The 21,284-nt window shown below is 45.3% G+C and overlaps 1 protein-coding gene across 14 annotated transcripts in view; it reads right to left on the minus strand.

Moving 5' to 3' along the window:
- Positions 1-21,284, minus strand: part of arvcfb (ARVCF delta catenin family member b) — a 150,597-nt gene that overhangs the window by 68,476 nt on the left and 60,837 nt on the right. For 11 of the 14 annotated variants that reach the window (XM_084024118.1, XM_084024127.1, XM_084024120.1 and 8 more), the window contains exons 2-5: positions 17,543-17,701; positions 17,055-17,075; positions 10,622-11,262; positions 2,532-3,037 (exon numbers count right to left, since the gene is read on the minus strand). In XM_084024118.1, coding sequence (XP_083880244.1) covers positions 2,532-3,037; positions 10,622-11,262; positions 17,055-17,075; positions 17,543-17,668 — 1,294 coding nt within the window. In that variant the 5' untranslated portion in view covers positions 17,669-17,701. The remainder of the gene's footprint in view (positions 1-2,531; positions 3,038-10,621; positions 11,263-17,054; positions 17,076-17,542; positions 17,702-21,284) is intronic. The other 3 variants (XM_084024124.1, XM_084024119.1, XM_084024121.1) reach the window with 1 other exon arrangement.

Consider the following 21,284-nt stretch of genomic DNA (forward strand, 5'->3'; position numbering starts at 1 on the left):
TGGACTCAGGCTGGAGGCTGGGCTTGCAGTGACTGGAGAGAGAGAGAGAGAGAGAGAGAGAGAGAGAGAGAGAGTGTGTGTGTAGATAATGAATGAAGAGGAGAAAAATTAGATTGAGTAAAGGAGGGAGCATAATGAGTGAGGGAGGAAAAAGGAAAGGAAAAGCCTCCCTCCTCTCCGTGCTCCTTGTCTTGTGGTGCAGGGTTATTTTTAGCTGCGATGGGGAGCAACACGGTGCTGTAAAGGCAATCATTTCTGCTGCGGCACAGTCATCACTCACCGCGACATCTCTGTCACAGCCAAGCCACGCCGTGGCTCTTAAAGCTACGGTATCACTATCAAATACCTCCGGATTGGAGCTGTCAATACTGACATTCCCTCTTTAGTGGGGATGCCCACCTTTGCTTTCAGACCAAGTACAAGTATTTACATTTGAGTACATGCCCCGATGCCGAGTACTGCCACGAGTATTTAATAATAGCATCACAACAATGCGTCATTTACATGACATAATCCTCACTTTATGACTGTTGCATTTCAAAAATACAACGTGATGCTGTTTTTACATTTTAACTTTGTGTTTAACAGTTAACATTAAAAGCTAAGTAAGACACAAAGGAGCAGCTTCACTTAAAGGACAATCACCCTCATCCACCTTAAAGGTCAGTCCACCTTAAAATGTTGCTAACCCCGGGCACTTCACTTTAAGTATCAGCTGGCTGGCAACAAGACTGGAAGTTAGCTTGAGTCTCCTCGAGGGTCCTCGGAGTTGTAGCTTTTAATCAAACACAAATAAACTGTACCCACAATGCACTGCTACATTCATGCTGTAATGTTGCTGCTGACTTCGTATTCAGACACAGCTGAAAACCTCACAGCTAAATGAACTGATGTGGTGGAGACTCACTTACTCACATACTGCAGCTGCTGAGACATTATGGATTTAATGTTCATCAGGTTATTGTTGCAGTTTATTAGGCTCAACGATGAGAGCTTAATGTCACGTTGCTGTAGTATCAGAGTAGTGTTACGAGTACGCAACCCTCCTCTCGAGGTCCACGGCATCGCAGATCTACACAACATAACGTCCAAAAGCCAGCGTGGAGACGTTCCCTTCCCTACAGTGTAAAATCACAGACAAAGAAGCCTCCCTGTATGGCTTGGCTGGTTCATCAGCTGTATTTCACACAAGGCAGCTCCTTCTCAAAGGCCAAGCAGCTCACTTAAAAAGTGGTGTACACTGAAAACAAAAGCCCTCTTCTCTGATGGCAAGGCGTGCACACGGGCCAACGTGTGTCGGGTCAAACCAATCACGTCGGGGATTAGCCGAGCACACCCGTGCACACCATTATATTTCCCTGTTGACATTTACCAGGTCAGGAGAGGAAAACCCATCGGGCGTTCCAATCAATAGCTCCTCTTAAAGGAATTAAACCATATTTCATGACACACTGCAGCTAATATCTTATTCTTCTAAAATCAATGTTCAGCTGCTTTTCCTTTTAAACGGAGAATCATTCCAATGTATATCCGTCTCGTTGAGCTTACTGTACAGTACAGTGTATTAATGGCAATAGAATGTCATAACGTTTGGTCCTAATTACCTCACATGGAAAGGAAATGGCTCTCCAGTAAGATCACTTATTAGCTCGTTAACATTTTTTACAAGTGGTAAAAAGAGCCATCCCCGACAATTTACTCCAAATGTGACTTGACTAGATGAAAAAGGACTAATTACAACTCTGCAGTAGAGCATTGGTATCTTGCCTCACAAGTATTCAGAGAGTTATGCAAACCACTACTCATATGGGATGGCAGGGGCACAAACATATCACACAGTGTGACTGGTGTGAGATGACAAAATAGCAAAAATATTGCTGCAAAGAAGATCATGTGTGGAAAACACAAAAAACCCATTAATGTAGTATGACTCAGCCCTGCATTACTATGCGGAGTACGGGATTATGGCAGACAAAAGCCAACAAAGGATATTCCTGGATGGAATATTCAAGTGATGGAAGCCAGCGATTGGAAAGCACAGCGAGGTACTATCATACCAGCTTAAAAGGCTTCAAAGCAGCACTTTTATGCTTACTTTACGAGAAAGAGAGACGAGGCTAATTAGGCAGACATAAAGGGGAATCCTACAGCGAGTGGAGAAGAAAGTCAACAGACTGGGCTCCTGCTTTGTAGGCAGTTTGTGCATAATATAAGAATCTTTTACCTCCGACACGGCGACTTTAAATGATCTCTGACTTGTGGAATGAAATGAAACATATCCACTTTGTTTCAAATCATTTGCCCCACATGAGGCTTCAGTGCTCTGATTGAAAGCTTTCCGGTGCGACTGGGTGATGTAGTTCAGACGCATAAGGTCGCATATCTTTTTTAGACATTGACACAATATAGAAAATGATGTCATGCATACATATTGACATCTCACAAAAAAACTGACTTAACAATATTGATGAATATGGATGCTACTGTTTCTTATCATTATTTGAGTTTGACATGGAAACGTTCATTCTTACCGGTGATGAGCTCTCGAACTTCCATGTCGTTGGTCTTCCTCAGCAGGCGGACGAGGGCCGGGATGCCGTCACAGATCTTGATGGCCACCTTGTTGTCATTGTCCTTGCCGTAGGAGATGTTGCGCAGGGCGCCGCAGGCCTTGCGGTGGACTTCGGATTTGGGGTGGTCCAGAAGCCCCACCAGAATAGGGATCCCCTTCAGATGACGCACGTCCTTCTTGATCTTGTCGTTTTCGTAGCACAGGTGCTGCAGGTAGGCGGCGGCGTTGGACTTGACCGGGTCGATGGGGTGGCCGAGCATGGCGATGACCTCGGGGAGGTCAGGGTCACGCCAGCGCGGGTCCTTCCGGATGCTGTCGATGGACGGCGAGCGCCGGCCGCCCATGCGGTCCAGACTGGCCATGCTCCCCCTCTCCGGCTGGGCCAGGGGTGCCGAGTACATGCCGTGGATGTAGGGGTGGCGCTCGTCGATCAGCTCCGCCTCAATGGCTTCGTCCGGGTAGCCTCTGGAAGAGAATAGACGAGAGGGACAGTGAGGACATGGGAAATGGACGAGGCACACGGGAGGTGACTCAGACAGATTTGTCTGGGAGATGGATTGGACGGCCGGGGGAAAGAACTTTGAGAGAAGCCAACCCAGGTGAGTGCTGCTGACTAATGAGGAGAAAAGGGAAAGCAGAGGATGGGGTGAGTGAGAGGTGAGACGATGTGTTGGTGACGGAGAGAGAAAAGGGGAAGGAGTGCAGGACAGAGAGCGAAGGCGAGACACGGCGATCTGTGCTCTGGATCTGTTAGTAACGGGTCTTTCTGAGGGACCGCGACGGCAATTCCCCGCAATAAAAAGCCATCATTATTCCTCCCCGTCAGGTGGTAGCAGCAAACAAGTCAGACATCCACAAACATAAAGTCTGAGAGTGAGCGACTGAGAGACGGGATGAGATTTTGGAGAGAAAAAGTGGGCGGTTCACAAAGAAACGGAGACAAAGGCAACACCAAAGAATGAGCTTTGAAGAAAAAGTCTTGTGAAGTTTTTTTTTAGGAAGCCACCATCGAGAGTAGAGAAGGGATTTGATGTCTTTCCCACAGGGAACACGGGGGGAAGCTGTGCCGTCCCCCCAGGGAGGACCACAAACCTCTCTGATGCCCACCGGGGGGCCGGCCTCTGTTCACAGCGCCAACACTAGCATGCAGCCGCTAAAACCTTAATGACCATCTCTCTAGGACTCCTCTGCTAGCATTAGCCTCATTAGCATCCCTACTATTTTGGGCCAGGAACTTAAACTGCATTGAGCATCCACTGTTTTCGGTGTGACGGAAATGAAGTGCTGTCCTCTGGGGGAAGAGGGGCGCTGGTTTTTGAGGGCTTCCTATTGGGGAACAATAAATCTCTTTTTCCCAAACCGCAGAGTCTGTGATCTCTGGATCTTTAATCCAAAGGCATGATCCGAAGCCAGATCATTTGTTGCTCCTTGCAACAGTGCAGGCTACCCATTTCAGTTCTGGCTCTTTAATCACAGCAGTCATCCGTCACCAACGCTGGGACGGAGTCAGGGGAGTCACATATTACACTGGCAACTTAGTTGCAAAGCACATTTTGGAAACTTATTTAGGGAAAAAAAGGATTTTTTGAACGCCCAGTTGTATAAATGGATGGTAGAATGTTTGGTGGGGAAAGTTATGACATGGGGAGAGGAATTTAATTAGGGTTGTGTACTTGTGCACATCCTTTATCATCCCCCCCCCCCACCACCACCACCACCACCCACCCACCACAGCTTGAGACTTGTTTATCCTCGTTGCATAATCCAGCTGGTATCCTCTCACCATCTTTGATATATGGTGGCTGGTGGTGCAACAAAATGGTGGCCAACGCCGGTGGTTGGCAGGGAATTCCACAGCGAGCTGTAATTTTAATGAGTTTTATGTTAATTATGTGTTTTTACAGTTCTTCCCAGGCATGCTGGGAAGGAAGGAGGGGGACTCGGCATGCCATCTCGCCTCGGCGGCGGTGTGTTCCTCTGTTGATTCTTCTTTTACACAAACCTCGCAGTAACATATTGGCTTTTAAGGCAAGGCGTTGTGCATTTCACTGCCAGGGAAATCAATACGTAATGAACTGGGACAAAAAGTCCTGCCCATGCAACGTAACGAGATACTAAAGCCCCTATTCATATGGATGGAAGAGGATTAATAGAGATGAAGTGAGGCGCCATGGCAGTTGAATGCAGGCCTGTGTCCAATGCAAGTTGAAAGAACCGTGGCGCTGAATGGCAAACTTTGCCGGACAAGCTTTGTGTCACAGGCACATGACAAAGGATGTGACTCTGGACTGGATGATATAGGAGTTTATTGTGGAACGCAATAAAAAACAAAAATAATGAGTTGATTGTGGTGAATTTTCGTTATCGGGACGACGTGAAAATCAGGTTTCTAGATATCATGAAGAGTGGAAAATAGAGCCTCCAGGAATGATCAGACTCACACGATGTTGATATTTTTAAATTTGCATTCATAAACACCTCAAAACTCACCTTTTAACTCTTGCTTTTAGTCTTTAAACGTGTTTTAATGTGTTTGTTTTTTAGGGGGGGGGGGGGGGGGGGGGGGGGGGGGGGGGGTGGGTTTTCTGCTGGCTTGCTTGCTTTGTTCTTTTTTTGTTTGTTTTGATATCATTTGTTTTGTTTTGTAAAGTGTTTTTAACCCCATGGAAAAACACTATATACAACTTATGTGTTATTATTATTATGAATATTTGTGTGCTTCACAAGCTTCACTACAAAAAGATGTTTTCCATCTGTCATGTGATAAATATGAGCTTCTTGACTAAATGTGAAGTGACCCAGCATGGATACACTTATTGTATTATATTATTCATTATTATTCATATCGTCCTGACTAGCTGCGGACGTCTAATGTCCTTTCAAACAGGGGATCCTCCAGATGAAAAAGAAACATTTCACCTAAAGTGGAGTGGATCTGGTGTAGCATCACAGAGATGATAATCACAGAAAGAAGACTCCTCAAGTTGATGGATTGCACTGTTTGGACTGAACTTTGGTTTGCTACATAACACTGAGCTTTTTGAACTCTGACAAAAAGGCAGTGTAAAAGGGGCTACTGTTGGTGCTTTGTGGAACATTGAGAGCCACAAACCTCCGTGGGCAGGCGGTAACACCACTATGGAAGGAGGGTCGATCTTACTGCAGCATGTCTCACTGCAGCTCTGAGGTTTGGCAACAACACCGAGCTGCATGACAGCCGGCATGGAAAAACCAGGGATATTTCAGAGTATATATGTGCACGTGCTGGCGGTTTACTAAATGCTTCCTTGACAACACGAGATACAAACACACACTCCCACACTCTGAGGCCTTCAACCAGCTCAATTGCAGCTGGATATTGGACATGACGAGGCAAGGAGGCAGGGATAACCCTCTTAAAGAAAGGGCAGCACGCAATCTCAGCATCAGCACCACGGCATGCAGCTGCGTACGTAATGCCGTCTTTATCGTACCATCTCCCTCTCTCGCTTTGAATTTCTCTCTCATTATCCGACACACTGTTTTCCTCACACACTCTCCCCCTGGCAGACACACTCCGACACACACACATGAGATGTACAGTTGTGCCGATCGCGCCTCATTTAGATCGGGGCCCGATGCTGCAGGGTTTTTTTTTTTGGTAAAGCAGGCGTCGCGAGGCTGAGTGATGGGAATGTCAGGATTTGCATTTAAATTGGCGCCATTGTGTGCATAGGGAGGGGTGTATTCACAGGATGTGAAAGGCTCTCTGCCGCCAGACGCGATGCTCCGAGCGTGATTACAGCGGATCACTCTCCCAATGCTAATCGGGCTGCTAAACGTCCGGGCCTTTTTCTGTGCACCGCTGGTCCACAGATGCGCTTGTTTTGTTTGAAGACACAAAGAACAGGCGGGAAGATAAACCGATGCAGGAGATAGAAGATGTCGGAAAACTTCATTCATCTGGACTCCGTCACATCCTCGCTATTCTTCCTCCCTTTCATCTTCTGCCGATTATTTTCATCATCCTTCCATTGACCCCTCCTCCACGGCAGACCAATGAAAGGAGGCCGACCGAAAAAGGATGACTTGCAAGACAATGTTTGCATCGCACATGTACACGATAAGTCTTTCGTGGCGTTTATGACTGACTGCTCCTGCCCATTTTGAATTATGGGCAATAACTGTTTTATGACACACTCAAGACTTTGTGGGACAGAGAAGAAAGAAGAGGGAATAAAAACAGGATAGCTGGAGTCTTTATGTGTCGCCAATTTACAATTTCTCCGGCTGTTTCGAGGCATTATCCACTGCTTGTTTTCATTCAATTAAAGGAATGACATCGCTCAGAAGGTCCATCTATAATTTAAGGGATGCTTCTGAGAAACTTCAAACACGACAGAAGGGAAGCATGATATTACCCGCAGATGTGGCTCTCAGTGAAAGCCTCTTTGCAGGAACGAGTAAGAGGAGGGGGGAGGGGGGCCGGATCACTTCCACGAGCCGTTCCCTGCAGACGCCACGGGATTAGAATAAGACACACCCCCTCTCAATTAGGGGATGAGTGAGTGTGAGTGTGAGTGTGAGTGTGTGTGTGTGTGTGTGTGTGGTGACCCCTGAATACAGGTGTGGTGGAGCAGGTCACCCAAGGAGAGATGAGCCATTAGAGATTGGCTTAAAGACGCCCCTGTAGTCTGACCGAGTTCAAAAGCAGCTATTAATCATGCTGGCATGGGGACACACACTGATGCACGTACACACAGAGCTGCTCCTGAAAACACACACTCACACACACACACACACGGGATCGTGTGAAAGGGATCCAGACAGTGGGAGGGGCAGGAGACACGTTTATCTGCCAAACCTGAGCAGGGCTGAAGGAAAACGAGATGTCCTTCCCACCCTCGGTGGCTTTGAGCAAGGCACTAATATACTCTTAGGGTAAATAACACACTTTTTAAATGTAACACTTTTTAAAGTGCTTTTATACCAAGGAAAACTAATGTTGACTAATGACAAACCTCTGTAAAACAGGCCAATCCAAGACTTATGGAGACATGTCGATAAAGTTGTTTAATTAAATAGAAAAAAACTGTGTTGCATTGTAATTTAATCTATAATTCATTCTAAAAAATTAGACAATATATAGCTAAAATCCTGCCATCTCCATCAACGCACACATTAACAGATCAATAACATAGTATGGCACCCTGCTGAAGAGTAACACAGCAGGACCATGAAAGACCAGCACCTCTTACATCACATGTAGAGACCAGATGAGTTCCAATAGTTTGCATGGGACTATTACAGACAGGCGATAGAGGAAACACCTGCATCAGCATCCTGTCGTGCTCTGCAGCATGGACATACAGTATGTCACATACTGCTAATCCACGGAGAAGAAGACCTCTCTGATGGAGGACTGGGCCATGTGGAAAAGATATTCTCTCATTTGGTGTTTAGGTGGAGAGCGTTGAAAGCATCCATGCAACAAAGCAAGGAATGACGCAGACTCAGACACTTAAGACCTCCATCACCAAATGATCCATCATCACTCCCGACGCATGATGGACTCGGCTGCGGTGGCAGTGCTTGGCGCCGATGCAGGAAGGCGTTTTAGCACTAAACGTCTTCATTATTTTTTTTCTGAACATAATTGAAGGCTTGCAATGCAACGATAAGCTCTAATTAAAGCGCTCTCATTCCCAGATTCATTACAGCCCTTTGGAGTCATCAGTCCCTGCTTGGAAGAATACTAATGGCAGCGTGAATGCACAGGAGAGCAGCGGGCACTCCGGGAGGGCCGACGGTCACGTTCCTGTGACCGGGGGAAAACACGCCAACACTGATGTATGCTTGGATGTCAGCTGATTGGAGCCCAGGCGGGGAGACGCTTGAAGGAAATATTTGGGATATATTTTCTGCTACAATTAGCCAGGCAAGTAAGCAGTGAGTCAAGAGTGGCTACAAACATATGTGTTTATGTTTGTGCAGTCATGTTAGCAGCTGTCGGCGTGTGTGTGTGTGTGTGTGTGTGTGTGAGAAGGGGTGTATGTGGCTGTTAGGGCTGTGTTGTGACACGTGTGAGGCAGGCTACAAATTGCCTGTCAAAGCAAGCGCCTCTCACTAGGCGGATGGGGGAGTGACTCATTTTCTGAAGATGCAGATTTATATTGAGTGTGTGTGTGTGTGTTTGTGACAGAAAGAGAGAGAGATAGTGTGCTCGTGCAAGTGTCACAGAAAAGTCAAAAGTGTGCAAAGACAGCATCTGATTATCTGATTAGACATCGGATTCAAACCCTCTGTTTCCATCTTTGGTGGACCTAAAAACTTGATGGTTTATAGAAAGTCCCCCCTTTGTTCAGGCCTCAGACGTCCAATTATTTTTCTCGCCCAACTTTATTGATTGGACAGGGTTTTTACAGTTCTGCCACGGCCAAAGATTTTAATTTTTAATTTTTCTATGTTAGAGCATTTCATTTTTTCATTGCTATCTGTATGTTATAGAGCTGTTGGAATGAACTTCGGGAATTAAATCTAATTTGAATAGTTTAAAAAATCTCAGTATCAGAAACAGCCGACAGCGGCGCATCACGGAGATAACACGGAGATAACCGCTGGCAGCACTCGGTGAAATGAAGCAAAGAAATGGGCGGAGCTCTAGAAGCGATGACGTCATGACAAAGATGCATTCATGCTGCTTACTCGCATCTCCATTGGTTGATTCATCAGGAACGAGACCAACAGCAGGATGTACATTAGAACATAAAAGTAGAGCTGACGGTGAGATGAGGAGGGCGTAGCCATGGCAACCAGGGACACAGCGTCCCCAGGAGAACGGAAATGTGGTTGTTTTACGTTCTTCATTGTTACTAATCGAGAAAGCTGTCAGCTGTTGGTAATTCAACATGTATTGGTAATGTTTTTGGATCGCTCTCTAAAGGAAGTAAAACAACCACATTGCTGATAATGGCATTGGCAACGTATAAGCCTGTGTAGTGTAGTTAATATTAATAATAGGCTGAATTTGAGCATTAAATATTTGGATATAATTCAAATGTTGAAAAAAATATGGAATGAAATTTGAATTGTATCGTAGAGGAACATTAAGAGATCGTATTTTCTGAGTTTTTCTAGTAATATAACAGAAAAAGTCTCTGAATAGGATCACCTACTCAACCTTTAAAAAAGGTCAAAAAGCTGAACTCCCTGTCAAGAAGCTGGCCAGCCCGGATCGAGCATCACCTTTGACAGTGACAAAGAGAGCGCACACACACACACACACACACACACACACACACACACACACACACACACACACACACACACACACACACACACACACACACACACACACACACACACACAAACATCTAGCCCCGAGATTGAAAGGAAGGTGCAGCGAACTTCAAAACATCCATCTGCTACAGATCACGTCCCCACGCACGTACCACCGACTCAGCTCCAAACCCCTGCTGGACACTTTTTCTTGGCCTCCCTTTGGGCAGCAAAGAAATGATTGGGAACTATTAGAAGACAAGAGTCAATTTGGGGATCTTACTGCTGTGAGGTGAACACGGCTGGAACGAGGGGTTACACTCATCTCAACAAAGGTTGCACAAAAAAGCTTTTGAGAGATTACTGACAAAAGGCTCCCTTCCACTCCTACTCTCCCCTCCTTCCCCTCCATCCTCCCTTCCTTCCCTCCACACGTCTCAGATCATTCCCCCCTCTTTGCCTCTAACACAAACGCTTGTTTGTTATCCATTTGCAGGAAAATGGCAATCAAAGACTTCCCTAGCAAGAAGAGACATCTATTTACTTCCACGCCATGTAACGTAGTCTTTTTCATGACGAAGAAGAGTATTCTTGATTCTTTCTCATCTTTACAAACACCTTGACAAACCCTTATCTCCTGTGAGTGGGCTTAATCCTTCATGCAAGGTGAGGTGTGAAGTATAAAAAACAGGTGTACTGGTATGCGGATGTATCGATATCTTTGCTCTGAGGTAGAACATCTGTTCTTGCTTGAAGGAAAAAGACGACTCTGTTAAGCGTGTTCATCCTCACCTGACTCGGGGCGCATCGCGAAGAGGTTCCCGGTGGGTGCGACCCCGGTTGGCCCCCTGCAGGGTGCGGCGGTTGGCAGTGGAGTAGTCAGGCTCCAGCTCATACGGCTCCTCCTCTTCGGGGCCCAGGCTGCGGCGGTCATCCTCCAGGCCGTACGGCTCGGCCTGGAAGCGCTCGGGCTGCGAGCGGTTCAGGTCCACGGTGCTGCTGCCCATCGGCACCTGGGGCTGGGCCACGTGGCCGTAGTCGTCTTTGCGGATGGGCAGCGTGTAGCTGTTCTCCGGCCGGTAGCTGTTGGGCATGTAGGGGTAGCGTGGTGGCCGGAAGTTGACGCCACGCGACAGGCTGCCGTAGTTGTCGGCCATGTCGGGGTAACCGTCGTGCAGGCCGTAGTGGCGCACGTACTGGCTCTCGGGTGTCTCGACGTAGGAATCGTTGTAGGAGTTGTTGTAGGAGCGCGTCAGGGTGGAGGTCGCCTGAGGCATGATGAAGCGGTCTCCTCCATTTTTCATGTAGCGCCGGTCAATGGAGTCTGTGTAGCTGCCGAGCGGGGACGAGCCTTCAGGCAGAGGCAAGCCGTCGGGGCCCAGGGGCACCTGGCGCACCGTCCGCGTGGTCACCGTCTTCACCATCTTAGTGACCTGTAGAGGGGACAGACACGCCTGTCAGACAGTGTGGCATCACAGGACTCACAGAAGCAAACCTATGTTTGGATCCCACTGGTCGTCTTCAGGCTGCACATCCATGAAACAAAGATGTTTAACTGTCTGATCAGGACACGAGGACTGCATATAGCCGACACCGTTACCATGACTTCTATTTGACTCTAAATAGACCATGATTGATTAAATGAACATCATGCTGGATTGAAGAAGACTTGAAACTAGAGATTGAGACCATAAACTCATGTTTATAATGTTTACTGAGATAATAAATCAGGAGAGGAGTAGGACCATTTTCTCATAGACTTCTATACAATCAGACGGAATTCCCATTTCCTTTTTTAATGCATAATTTTAATTGGAAGGCTTGTGCCACCAATTTGTGTTGCCTTCAAGTGGAAAAGAATCTGTACATGGAACCCTAAATACACGGGACACAGTAGCTGCCTCACTACACAGCATCGTGCTGTAACGGAGCCATGTTCAAGTGCTACAGCTCTACTGGACCTTGAATCCGTCGTGTCCCCAAGGGAACAGGGTTGGATCACATGACAACCAGACCTGCATGCATCTCTCTCTCTCTCAGGCTCGCTTCTTCCTATAGCTAAACAGCTCTCGCCCTTCTGCTGTCTCTGAGTCTGTCTGACTGGAGGATTACAGACAGCTCCCCCCTACCTCCCTGGGCTCTCCGCCCATACAGAAACCAATTTGCTGCCCAGTGAATTCTGCTGTGGCCGATAATTGGCTATTTTGTCCACGGCTATAAATTAATCTTCAGAAATTAATGAGGTTGATGAAAATTAATCGTCGTCCGCAGGGGGGTTCAGGACTGATGCAATGCGTGCCTGACAAGGTGTCGCGGAGAGGTTCATTCCCACTTGACGGGCGCAGACCGCCGTTCGGATTTTCCGATGCGTTTCATTTTTTCGACACCGACTCACTTAATTGTAATATGCTTTCTTTAGTTTCCCATCAATGCTATAATTTATTTTAATCAGGAGCAGGCAACGGTATAACAATATCAAGAAAGCAGGACGAAGCATTAACCCATGCAGGAGCACGAGCAGCGTACGAGTTGTTCAACACGGCGTCCTCGTTATCTCGGCTGAAACGAGCAGAAATCTTTGTTACATGATAAAGCCTCTTTGAGGAGGTTCATTTCCATACGCAGAGTAATTAGTGACTCATTGACATGTATTTCTGATGCCACCTATCAAGAGTTAATTTGCTGAAACACATGTATGACCTTGAACAACACGCTCACGTTTATCCTCAGCTGTTCTGACCACAGCGGCCGAATATCATACCGGCATCGAGTGATTACGTCGGCATAATAAATATCATTTATTAAATAACATTTTGAATTTTTGGACTTGTTTTATTGATTTCCCTGTGAGATATGGCTTCACCGGGCAACCCAAGTCTTCCGTCTGGAGAGTAATGCCTGAATGCTTTTCTTCCTAACTGCTCATTTTATTTACTATGTATTTATCATGGTGTTTCATTGTATTCTCTTCTGGCTGCTGGAGCTGAGAGGAGAGCGCCGCAAACTGCTTCCCAGCCTCAACATGCCCAGCTGCCTTGTACCAACACAGCTTTTTAGGTGATTTGCAAAGGGCTGCAACAGGGAACCATCACACACTCTTTGATGTACGCTCAAGTTCACAAGGCGTTAAAGCGCTGCGTGGGGGAACGCGAGGGGAGGCGAGGGACCTGCGTTTCAAGAGAGATGCTAAAGTGGGGTAAACAGGGCTGAAAGAGAACCGCTTAAATGTTGGAAAACCTGAGTGCGAGCACATGCACACGGCGAAATACTACAGATTAGTATTTGTTTTCATTGAAGGTCAACGCTAAGCTGAAAAGTGTTGAAACAACCACAGGCAGTTAGACACCGGCATTAACTGTTTACCAAACTGTTCAAAGTGGAGGAAAAGGCAGCAGGCGTCAAACCGTCCACCTTACAGCTCCGCCAGAGCTTTCACAACCTCCAGTGTTCACTTTATTGAGAGCTCAAGTGGACACGGTGGCCTGGAGGATGACACACGTCGTCACAAGTGTGGCTAAATGTGAGCCTCTTTAAAACATGATGTTAGAGGAGCAGGGAGGGGGGGGGGGGGGGGGGGGGAGACACACCGCAGACAACACACAGGGATTTGCATCCATTCCTGGTGTCTCCAATGGGGGTGGGGGTCGAGATGTACGGTCTCCCCTGGGTGCTAGGTACGGCGGGTGATGGTTGGGACCACTCTGGAGTCGGAGGAGGGGGTGGATGGGGGTATTGTTGGCACATGGCCCCAGCTGCATATACAGCCGCTGTATGTGACCTGAGCGGAGCCAGAGGAGAGAGAGTCCTTGCTGCGCTCCAGTAACTACTGCAAAGACTGAAGTGGAGTCTGTCTGAGTGTAAAGCACTCCACAGTAGTACTATTCAACAGTGGCACCTCATTTTTCACAACAGCTGTAGCTAATAAACCAACTCCTGCCGACCCGAGGTTGACTCCCCGGCGTGTGCGGGGCAGCGAAGAGGCCTTTTATTTGTTTGTGCGGTCTGCTTCCACTCTCATTAGCTCATATCCAGAGGAAAGAGGAGGGATGCTGCTTTTATTGGCCCGGCTGTGCTCTCCTTCCGACGGGGCCGGTGTTCCGTTTAGAGAGTCTGCCGGCAGGAAGATAGGGGCTGCGGAGCATGGCATGCTGGGACGGGAGGATGGATCTAATTGGCCGGTTCACTTTGATTGAGCCGAAATAGAACCAGCAGTTAATCCGCTATTGAAGGGCTGTTCATAGTTGCTTTCCAATTATTTATATATATAAAACTCATCCTCCATTAACTGAATCCGTCTGCTGTCAGCCTCTTTTTGTCTCTTGTTTCAACGCTGTCTTGGTGCCAATCTTTCTTTGCCTTCTGACTGGTAATATTACAGATACTAAATCAGCTCGGAAAAAAAAACTTTTTTTTGCCTGCAAATCAGGAAGACGGGAGAAGCCTCCATGTTTCATCTTCCAGCAGTGAGAACGGGGATAACCATCAAGGGGAAAGGAGCGTGTTAGCATTAGACAGTACGGCAAGACTTTGGTTCACAGGAACAGATAAGCACATAAATAAAACTGTGAGTTGCTGCGAGATGACGGGAGGGGGAATAGAAGAGGGGAGAGGGTGGAAAAACAACACATGAAAGGGAGTCAGAGAGACGAGATGCGGAGAGGACAAAAACACGGAGGGGGATCCGAGGAAGACGAGGGGAGGGCTTTCTTCAGGGGGACTCGGGTCTGGATCCGTTTGCCACCACGGAGAGTTCACCCTGAACATTAATCTGCTTTTCTCCTCAAAGTGACATCCAGAGAGCGCCTGCTCCCCTCCTCCCAGCAGGGGGGGGCGGCCTCTTTAACGCAGCGACCTTCCTCTTCCCGCTTCCTCAGCAGCGAAGCCCTTGATTAGTCTGATGTTTTACTGCACATGCTTGTGTGTGTGTTATCGCTAAGATGGTCTGCATATGAATGCAAATGAAAAATCATGTGAGTGCGAGTGAGTGTGTGTGGCCAATCCCCTCACTGTAAACAGGCTGGAGGGCAACGGGCCTCCCTGATGAGGGATTAGACCAGGCTTTTTAATTACAGTTTCACAGTCCCGAGAGTAGAGCTCAACACCACTCCACTGCCTACGTTTACGTCTGAATCCCAAGCAAAGTGTTGCAACAAAAAGCCCCCCCACTTGATTTTATTTATAAAATTCTGCCGTGGATTCTGTTGGGAATTCTTCTCCGTGCACAAAGAATTATGAATTCAAACTTAGAAGTGAAATGCAGACTGTTTCCCAAAACACAATGAATAGCACACACTTGAAAAACTTCAACCCCCCCAACCTGACACCAAGAGGACATTCTGGTTCCAGCAATAGCAGATTACTGATGCTGCTTGAAATGTTTTTTTTATTTTTTATTCAGGACTGGGGACTTCAAAGTGGTAGCAAATTACTTTTGGGAGCCAATGCACCAAAAAAATGGTAATTCATACCATTCCAATAAAATAAAAACATACAGCTGAAAGGAAAAACAAGTAAAACGTCTTGAGAATTTTTACAATGTGACAATTAAGGGGAGACATTACAGGTGAAGCTTTAACCTGTTAAATTCATACATACTGTATCACCGTGACACTGACCCAGCTCATTACTTACATTAAGGCACTTAGTTTTGTTTTGTTTTATGCATTTTTCCAAATTGATTATTGAAATAGGCAAATTATTCATTATCTTATCAAATGTGCTAATTTGCATACATGTCCAGAACAGACACCAGAACTAGTAAAGGTCAAAATTCTTGTTTCATGTTGACGTATTAGACTCAAAGGCTTTATTGAGGGAATTTTGAGCAATCTATAAATCACAAAATCCTGTCAAGAGCCATTAAATTAATACATTTTTCCCTTATTTTTGGGAGGAAAATGTTAACATCAGTTATTAATGAGGCTATGAATGATATATGAAGAAACCTCTCTGTAAGATCCTTCAGAATACAGAGAGGAATAAAACTGGAAGGTTTGGTTGATGCAAGTGCTCCTGAAGTGGAGATTTCTGCTTCTCTGGTTTCTGGAGTCTGAGAAAAAAACACTTTTGAGAGAACGACATTTAAAGATATGTATTTTAAAATGATATACGTTTTGCAAAACACTACAGGGGAATAGAGTAAATGTTAATGTCAAACTAATAGATATGACACAAAACCTCCCCAGTCCATTACCTACATTAATATATATATATATATATATATATATATATATATATATATATATATATATATATATATATATTGTGTATTTGTGTAATTTGTGTATCTTATGCTAACTGTTGATGTATTTAGGAGAAAATGACGCAAATAGACAAAGTTGTGTGAAATAACCACCTAAACATGTATTTTGGATGCTTTTTTCCCCACTAGTGAAAGAAGATGTTATAGAAGCAACATAGCCAAACATCTCAATTGTGGAGTGCATGAAAAACATTGTTTTGACCTTAAAAACACACACACACACACACACATCAACATTCGCACGTATGAGGATGTAAAAGGTGTTATTGAAGCTGAGTAGTGGCATTTTGTTCCTCCTGTAATGTCAACGAGGGATATTGTAAGGCAGAATTTCAAAAAGAGAAAGAAAGAAAAAGAGAGAGAGAGACAGAAGAGCATGCAACAGAAATAATAAAACGAGAGAGAGAGAGAGAGAGAGACACAGAGAGAGACAGAAGAGCATGCAACAGAAATAATAAAACGAGAGACAGAGAGAGAGAGAGAGAGAGAGAGAGAGAGAGAGAGAGAGAGGGACAGAGAGAGACAGAAGAGCATGCAACAGAAATAATAAAACGAGAGACAGAGAGAGAGAGAGAGAGAGAGAGAGAGAGAGAGAGAGAGAGAGAGAGAGAGAGAGAGAGAGGGACAGAGGGACAGAGAGACAGAGAGAGAGAGAGAGAGAGAGAGAGAGAGAGAGAGGGACAGAGAGAGACAGAAGAGCATGCAACAGAAATAATAAAACGAGAGACAGAGAGAGAGAGAGAGAGAGAGAGAGAGAGAGAGAGGGACAGAGAGACAGAGAGAGAGAGAGAGAGAGAGAGAGAGAGAGAGAGAGAGGGAGGGAGGGTGGAGGTATTATAGACTGCAGCATTACTCGGCTGTGATGAAGCAGGCTGTGCTGTGTGCTGCTGCTGTGGGCCGTATGGACACACATAAAGATGGTGGCGTGGTGGGAAAAGCCATATTGGTAGAAAAGTCACTCACCTTCACGTTAGATGAGATACCCTTACAGAGAGAAACAACAGAGCACAGTAGAGGACGAATCAACAAAAGAGCTTTTAAGAAGCACAGAACTAGGAGAACACGGGGGGATTATGGGATTTAGAGTTCTTTGGGCTGGAAGTCTGGGAGAGGAGGTACAGTACCGTGCTGTTTGGAAGCGCTAATCCATAACCATAATTTGAAGCAATATTGAAATGGATCAAAGGGGTCTGTGGGTTTTGTTGTGTTTTTTAAGCTATGAGCTCAGTGGGATCTGTTTGCAGCAAGAATGCAAAAACTCTGAGGCGTCCTGGTCCGATGTGATAGCAGGTACCAGGCTGACATCAGCTCAGATTACATGACAATCATGGGGGCTCAAACAACCTGCATCAGCCCTCGTTACGACATGAAACAATTAGCAGCCTCCAAATGAAGAAGTGTTACATCACACTCATTTTACAGGATCTCTTCTCCAACGCAGTGGGACTCACCTTGGTTTCTGTGCGCCGCGTGGTACCATCATCAGAGGTGACCACCGAGACGTGGGAGGTGGGGGTGCCGGGGTCCTCCTCTATGGTGACCGTCTCCTCCACCACCTCCTGCGGCTCCTGCATCATAGCCAGGGATGTGGCGTTGCTGGGACTCTGCTCCTGCACAGACAGGGTGGGGGAAGAGACGTCAGCCAAGCCAGAACATTTCCATGTTCAGACAGCGTGCAGAAAAACACCCAGGTAATCTCCCTTTAGGTGTACGCTGGAGCTTTAATTGGGCCACTGCAGCAACACATGATATTAGAATCCAGCAGGGGAAAAATAGAACTGAAAATGAAGGGTATTAAATATAATGCCACCCGGAATTTGCAATGCAACACTCGAGCAAAGTGTGAAACGCAGTTCACGAATAATAATGGCTCGAAAATAACAGCACCAAAATCTACTGAGACGAGGAGCTAAATCACAAGTGTTTATCAAATAATAATAAGCAAACGTGACGCGTGCAGAATGAAAATCACCGCACAATTGGAGTATTATGATAAGTGATTCCAGAATTGAAATATTTAGAAAAAAAACAGCATCACTATACAACATTTACACATTCAATTTGTCACATGTCTAAGTAGATTAAGTCCTAATTATGGGTCACGGAGATTTGCATGTACAATATTGCACTTGAACATTGGCTGCCAATGTGAATTCCTTATGACACCAATAACTGCACAGGGCAAATGCAGTATTACTTGTTATGATGCAGCTCAAAGTTAAAAAGGTTATAGAAAGGTAAGTCTGTCCACCACCTTGAACATAACAAGACTAGGCTCTGGAGAACAGCTTCAAATAACACTCAAAATAACACATCAGTAAGCACACACACTCACAATAGCAAATACAATACCAACAGAAAGAAAATAGATATAGTTATTTGTTTTTTGTCCTGACATTCCATGATTTATTTAGTCCCAATATTATATCCAAACACTGCAATGCAGGGTAGCTAGCAACTCCTCACTTCTCGGTACTTCAAATTGAGTAAAAACTTCTTTCAAGGCAAGCAAAAGCCTGGAGCGCTGCTTTTGATTCATATTTCAATGGGAGACCACGGATTTAAGGAAAGGGTTTCCATGGGCAGAGGATGAAAGCGAGTGTAAAGTCCCTCATACCCCACCTGACCGTGCGAATGTGCTTCCATGCTGCACTTCCTGCTGATGATATGATATGAAGTCAGTGGTTAGAGGTGCAACGCCCTGGCATGGCCCATTACTGTGCATGTCAACATTACAGCTCCCCTGACGGAGAGGGGAAGGAAGGCATTTGAGGCAATCGTTGATAACCTCATCATCATCAACAGTCCCTGATTATTGACTTTGGACTTTTGCAAGGAGAACTGCATTGTTGTGGAAAAGCATGGATGCACCTTCTATTGGAATGTTGGCAAAGGAACCGATGGCCTGTCTAGCTTTGGAGAGACTCTATATATCTTAAAAAAGAAAGAAAAGAGTAATGTATACCTTCCTTTTTGCATTTATTTTTATTTATTTATTTATTTTCTATTATTATTATTTATTTCTTTTTTGCCAGATTGGGGGATAATGTATTCATTTCATTTGATAAGATGTTCATGTCTAAGTGAAAAAAAACGAATGGAACAAATGGAGAAGGCGTAGACGGTGTAGAGGAAAGTGGAGTTTTTCTTTTTAAGGGAAAAAAAGAAGAAGCAGGATATTGTGTCCCAGATTGATGCATCTGAGCTCAATGATTTGTTTTACCTATCTGCAATGCCAGTTCTATTGTTTTCCTTTTGCTGCATGAGGAAGATGTCATTCTATTCTAAAATGTGACGTAACATCAACCAATTTATTTTCAAAATACTGTTTTTTTTAATTAAACCTTTTGACCCCCATTAATCTTAATCCCCTCCCTGAATCTCTTAAACTATTTGTTAGCTCACCTCATGTAGAAACAACTGAACCAAGCACGCTATTTTAGTCTGACCAATTACACCAAGCTGGAGGAAGAGACAGAGTGAGAGGAGCAGGAGGAAAGTTTTGGCTTTGTTCTCTTCTTTCTTGTTTTGTTGAAACACTACAAGCGACGCCTTACGGAGGGAGTCTGCCTGTTTTTCACGTCTTAGAAGACACAAACAAGTGAACTGTTCTCCACTGATTGTCCAACTCCTCTCAGGCTTCAAAGCTCCACACAGTCCTCATTGATCTCCATTTCTTCTTGCTGTTCCGTCAAAAGTTTGCACTGGGAATATTTTCTACCAAAACCCTAAAAAAAGGTATTTTTTGGCTGTATGTGCAACCTTTATTTACCTGCTGTACCCAGCCACTGACTGGGAGTCAATTAGTACCCTGAACTGAGCTGAGTGAGGTCACGTTGCACCCAGAGAAAGGTTCCCAAGTCCCATTATTGGGGTTAATGACTGGGTAGGCTGTCTGCTGTGTAGAAAGAGACTATTTATGTACACACAAGCATTCCTCAGGCTAAACAGCACAGCTAGGCTGGGAAGGACCCTCTAATGATATTCAGGAAAGGTGAGAGCTGATTCGTTGTACTCCAGGAAAACATACTTGTTCTGTTCAATTGTATGTATACATATATGTGAATTACCTTCCTGACTTGGGCCACTGTCAAATGCACAGTGTTTTTAATGTGGAAACGAATGAAACATCTATATCGTTCCATATTTGGAGCGTATCTGTGATTGAGGGATTGCCTCCACACTGCTCTCAACATGGCGAAGGCCACAGTACTGACAGAACAGCGTAAAGCGGGGAGGCTAACATTTCCACGATGACACCGTGGGTTGGAACCAGCGATTAGCTAGCCAGCTGGGTAAACACACTGGGATTTAATGTATTAAAAGGCACGCGTGCACCAGCTACCTAAACAACGCACAGAGAAGCTTCTATTACCACACACAGATACTTCATTCTTTGTTCAGGAGGACGCAATTACTCTACTATATCCACACATAATACAAAGCTCTATGCTGCTACATTAATGCTCTGAATTTAGTACCTTTAATAACCACAAAATATCCTTGTTCAGACACAGAAAGGCCGGCTCAGTGAAAATACAAGCCGAGTCCCTTGTCACTAATTGGCTGCTTGTTGCAATTTGATTGGTAGTCTTGCGGCCTCTAAAGTTGAACGACTTTCCACCTTTTACTTGAACATTTCTAGTCTCATTCATCCTTCGGAAGCATTTCTTCATAGCGTTGTGCCTCTTTGTGAACACTCCATAAAGAAACAACTGAATATTGTTAAGGAAAGACAATAGTCCATTAGGCATGTAACTAAGATAATAAAGCCATGTGTAACGACTTTCGGTTTTGGTATGATTAATCTTTTCATCCTCTGTGCAGAATGAGGCAGACACACTGTTACAGTAACTCTTTCTTACTCAGTGAACACAATGGCTGTGAATGTTCTTCGGCTCTCCACTCATGAAATCTGGACAAATTAACTGCATTCCTATGATGTTTCAGTTCTTTGAAGGCTCATTGGCTGAACCCAGAGGAGACGTTGTCAAAACAGCAACGCATAATAAAAGGAGCCCCATCTTAGTCTAGTGTAAAACACACAGTTGACAGGGAGGAAGGAGGGATCCGTAGAGGCTCGCTGACAAACTGCTTTCTTGATCCGAGCTTAATGTGGTGTCTATCGTTCACTTTTCTCTCGTCTCTACGTGCACTAAGTGAAAGAGTGGACTTGAACCCCTAAATAAATGA

The sequence above is a fragment of the Eutrigla gurnardus genome, assembly GCF_963514095.1.
Source record: "Eutrigla gurnardus genome assembly, chromosome: 13".
Lineage (NCBI taxonomy): Eukaryota > Metazoa > Chordata > Actinopteri > Perciformes > Triglidae > Eutrigla > Eutrigla gurnardus.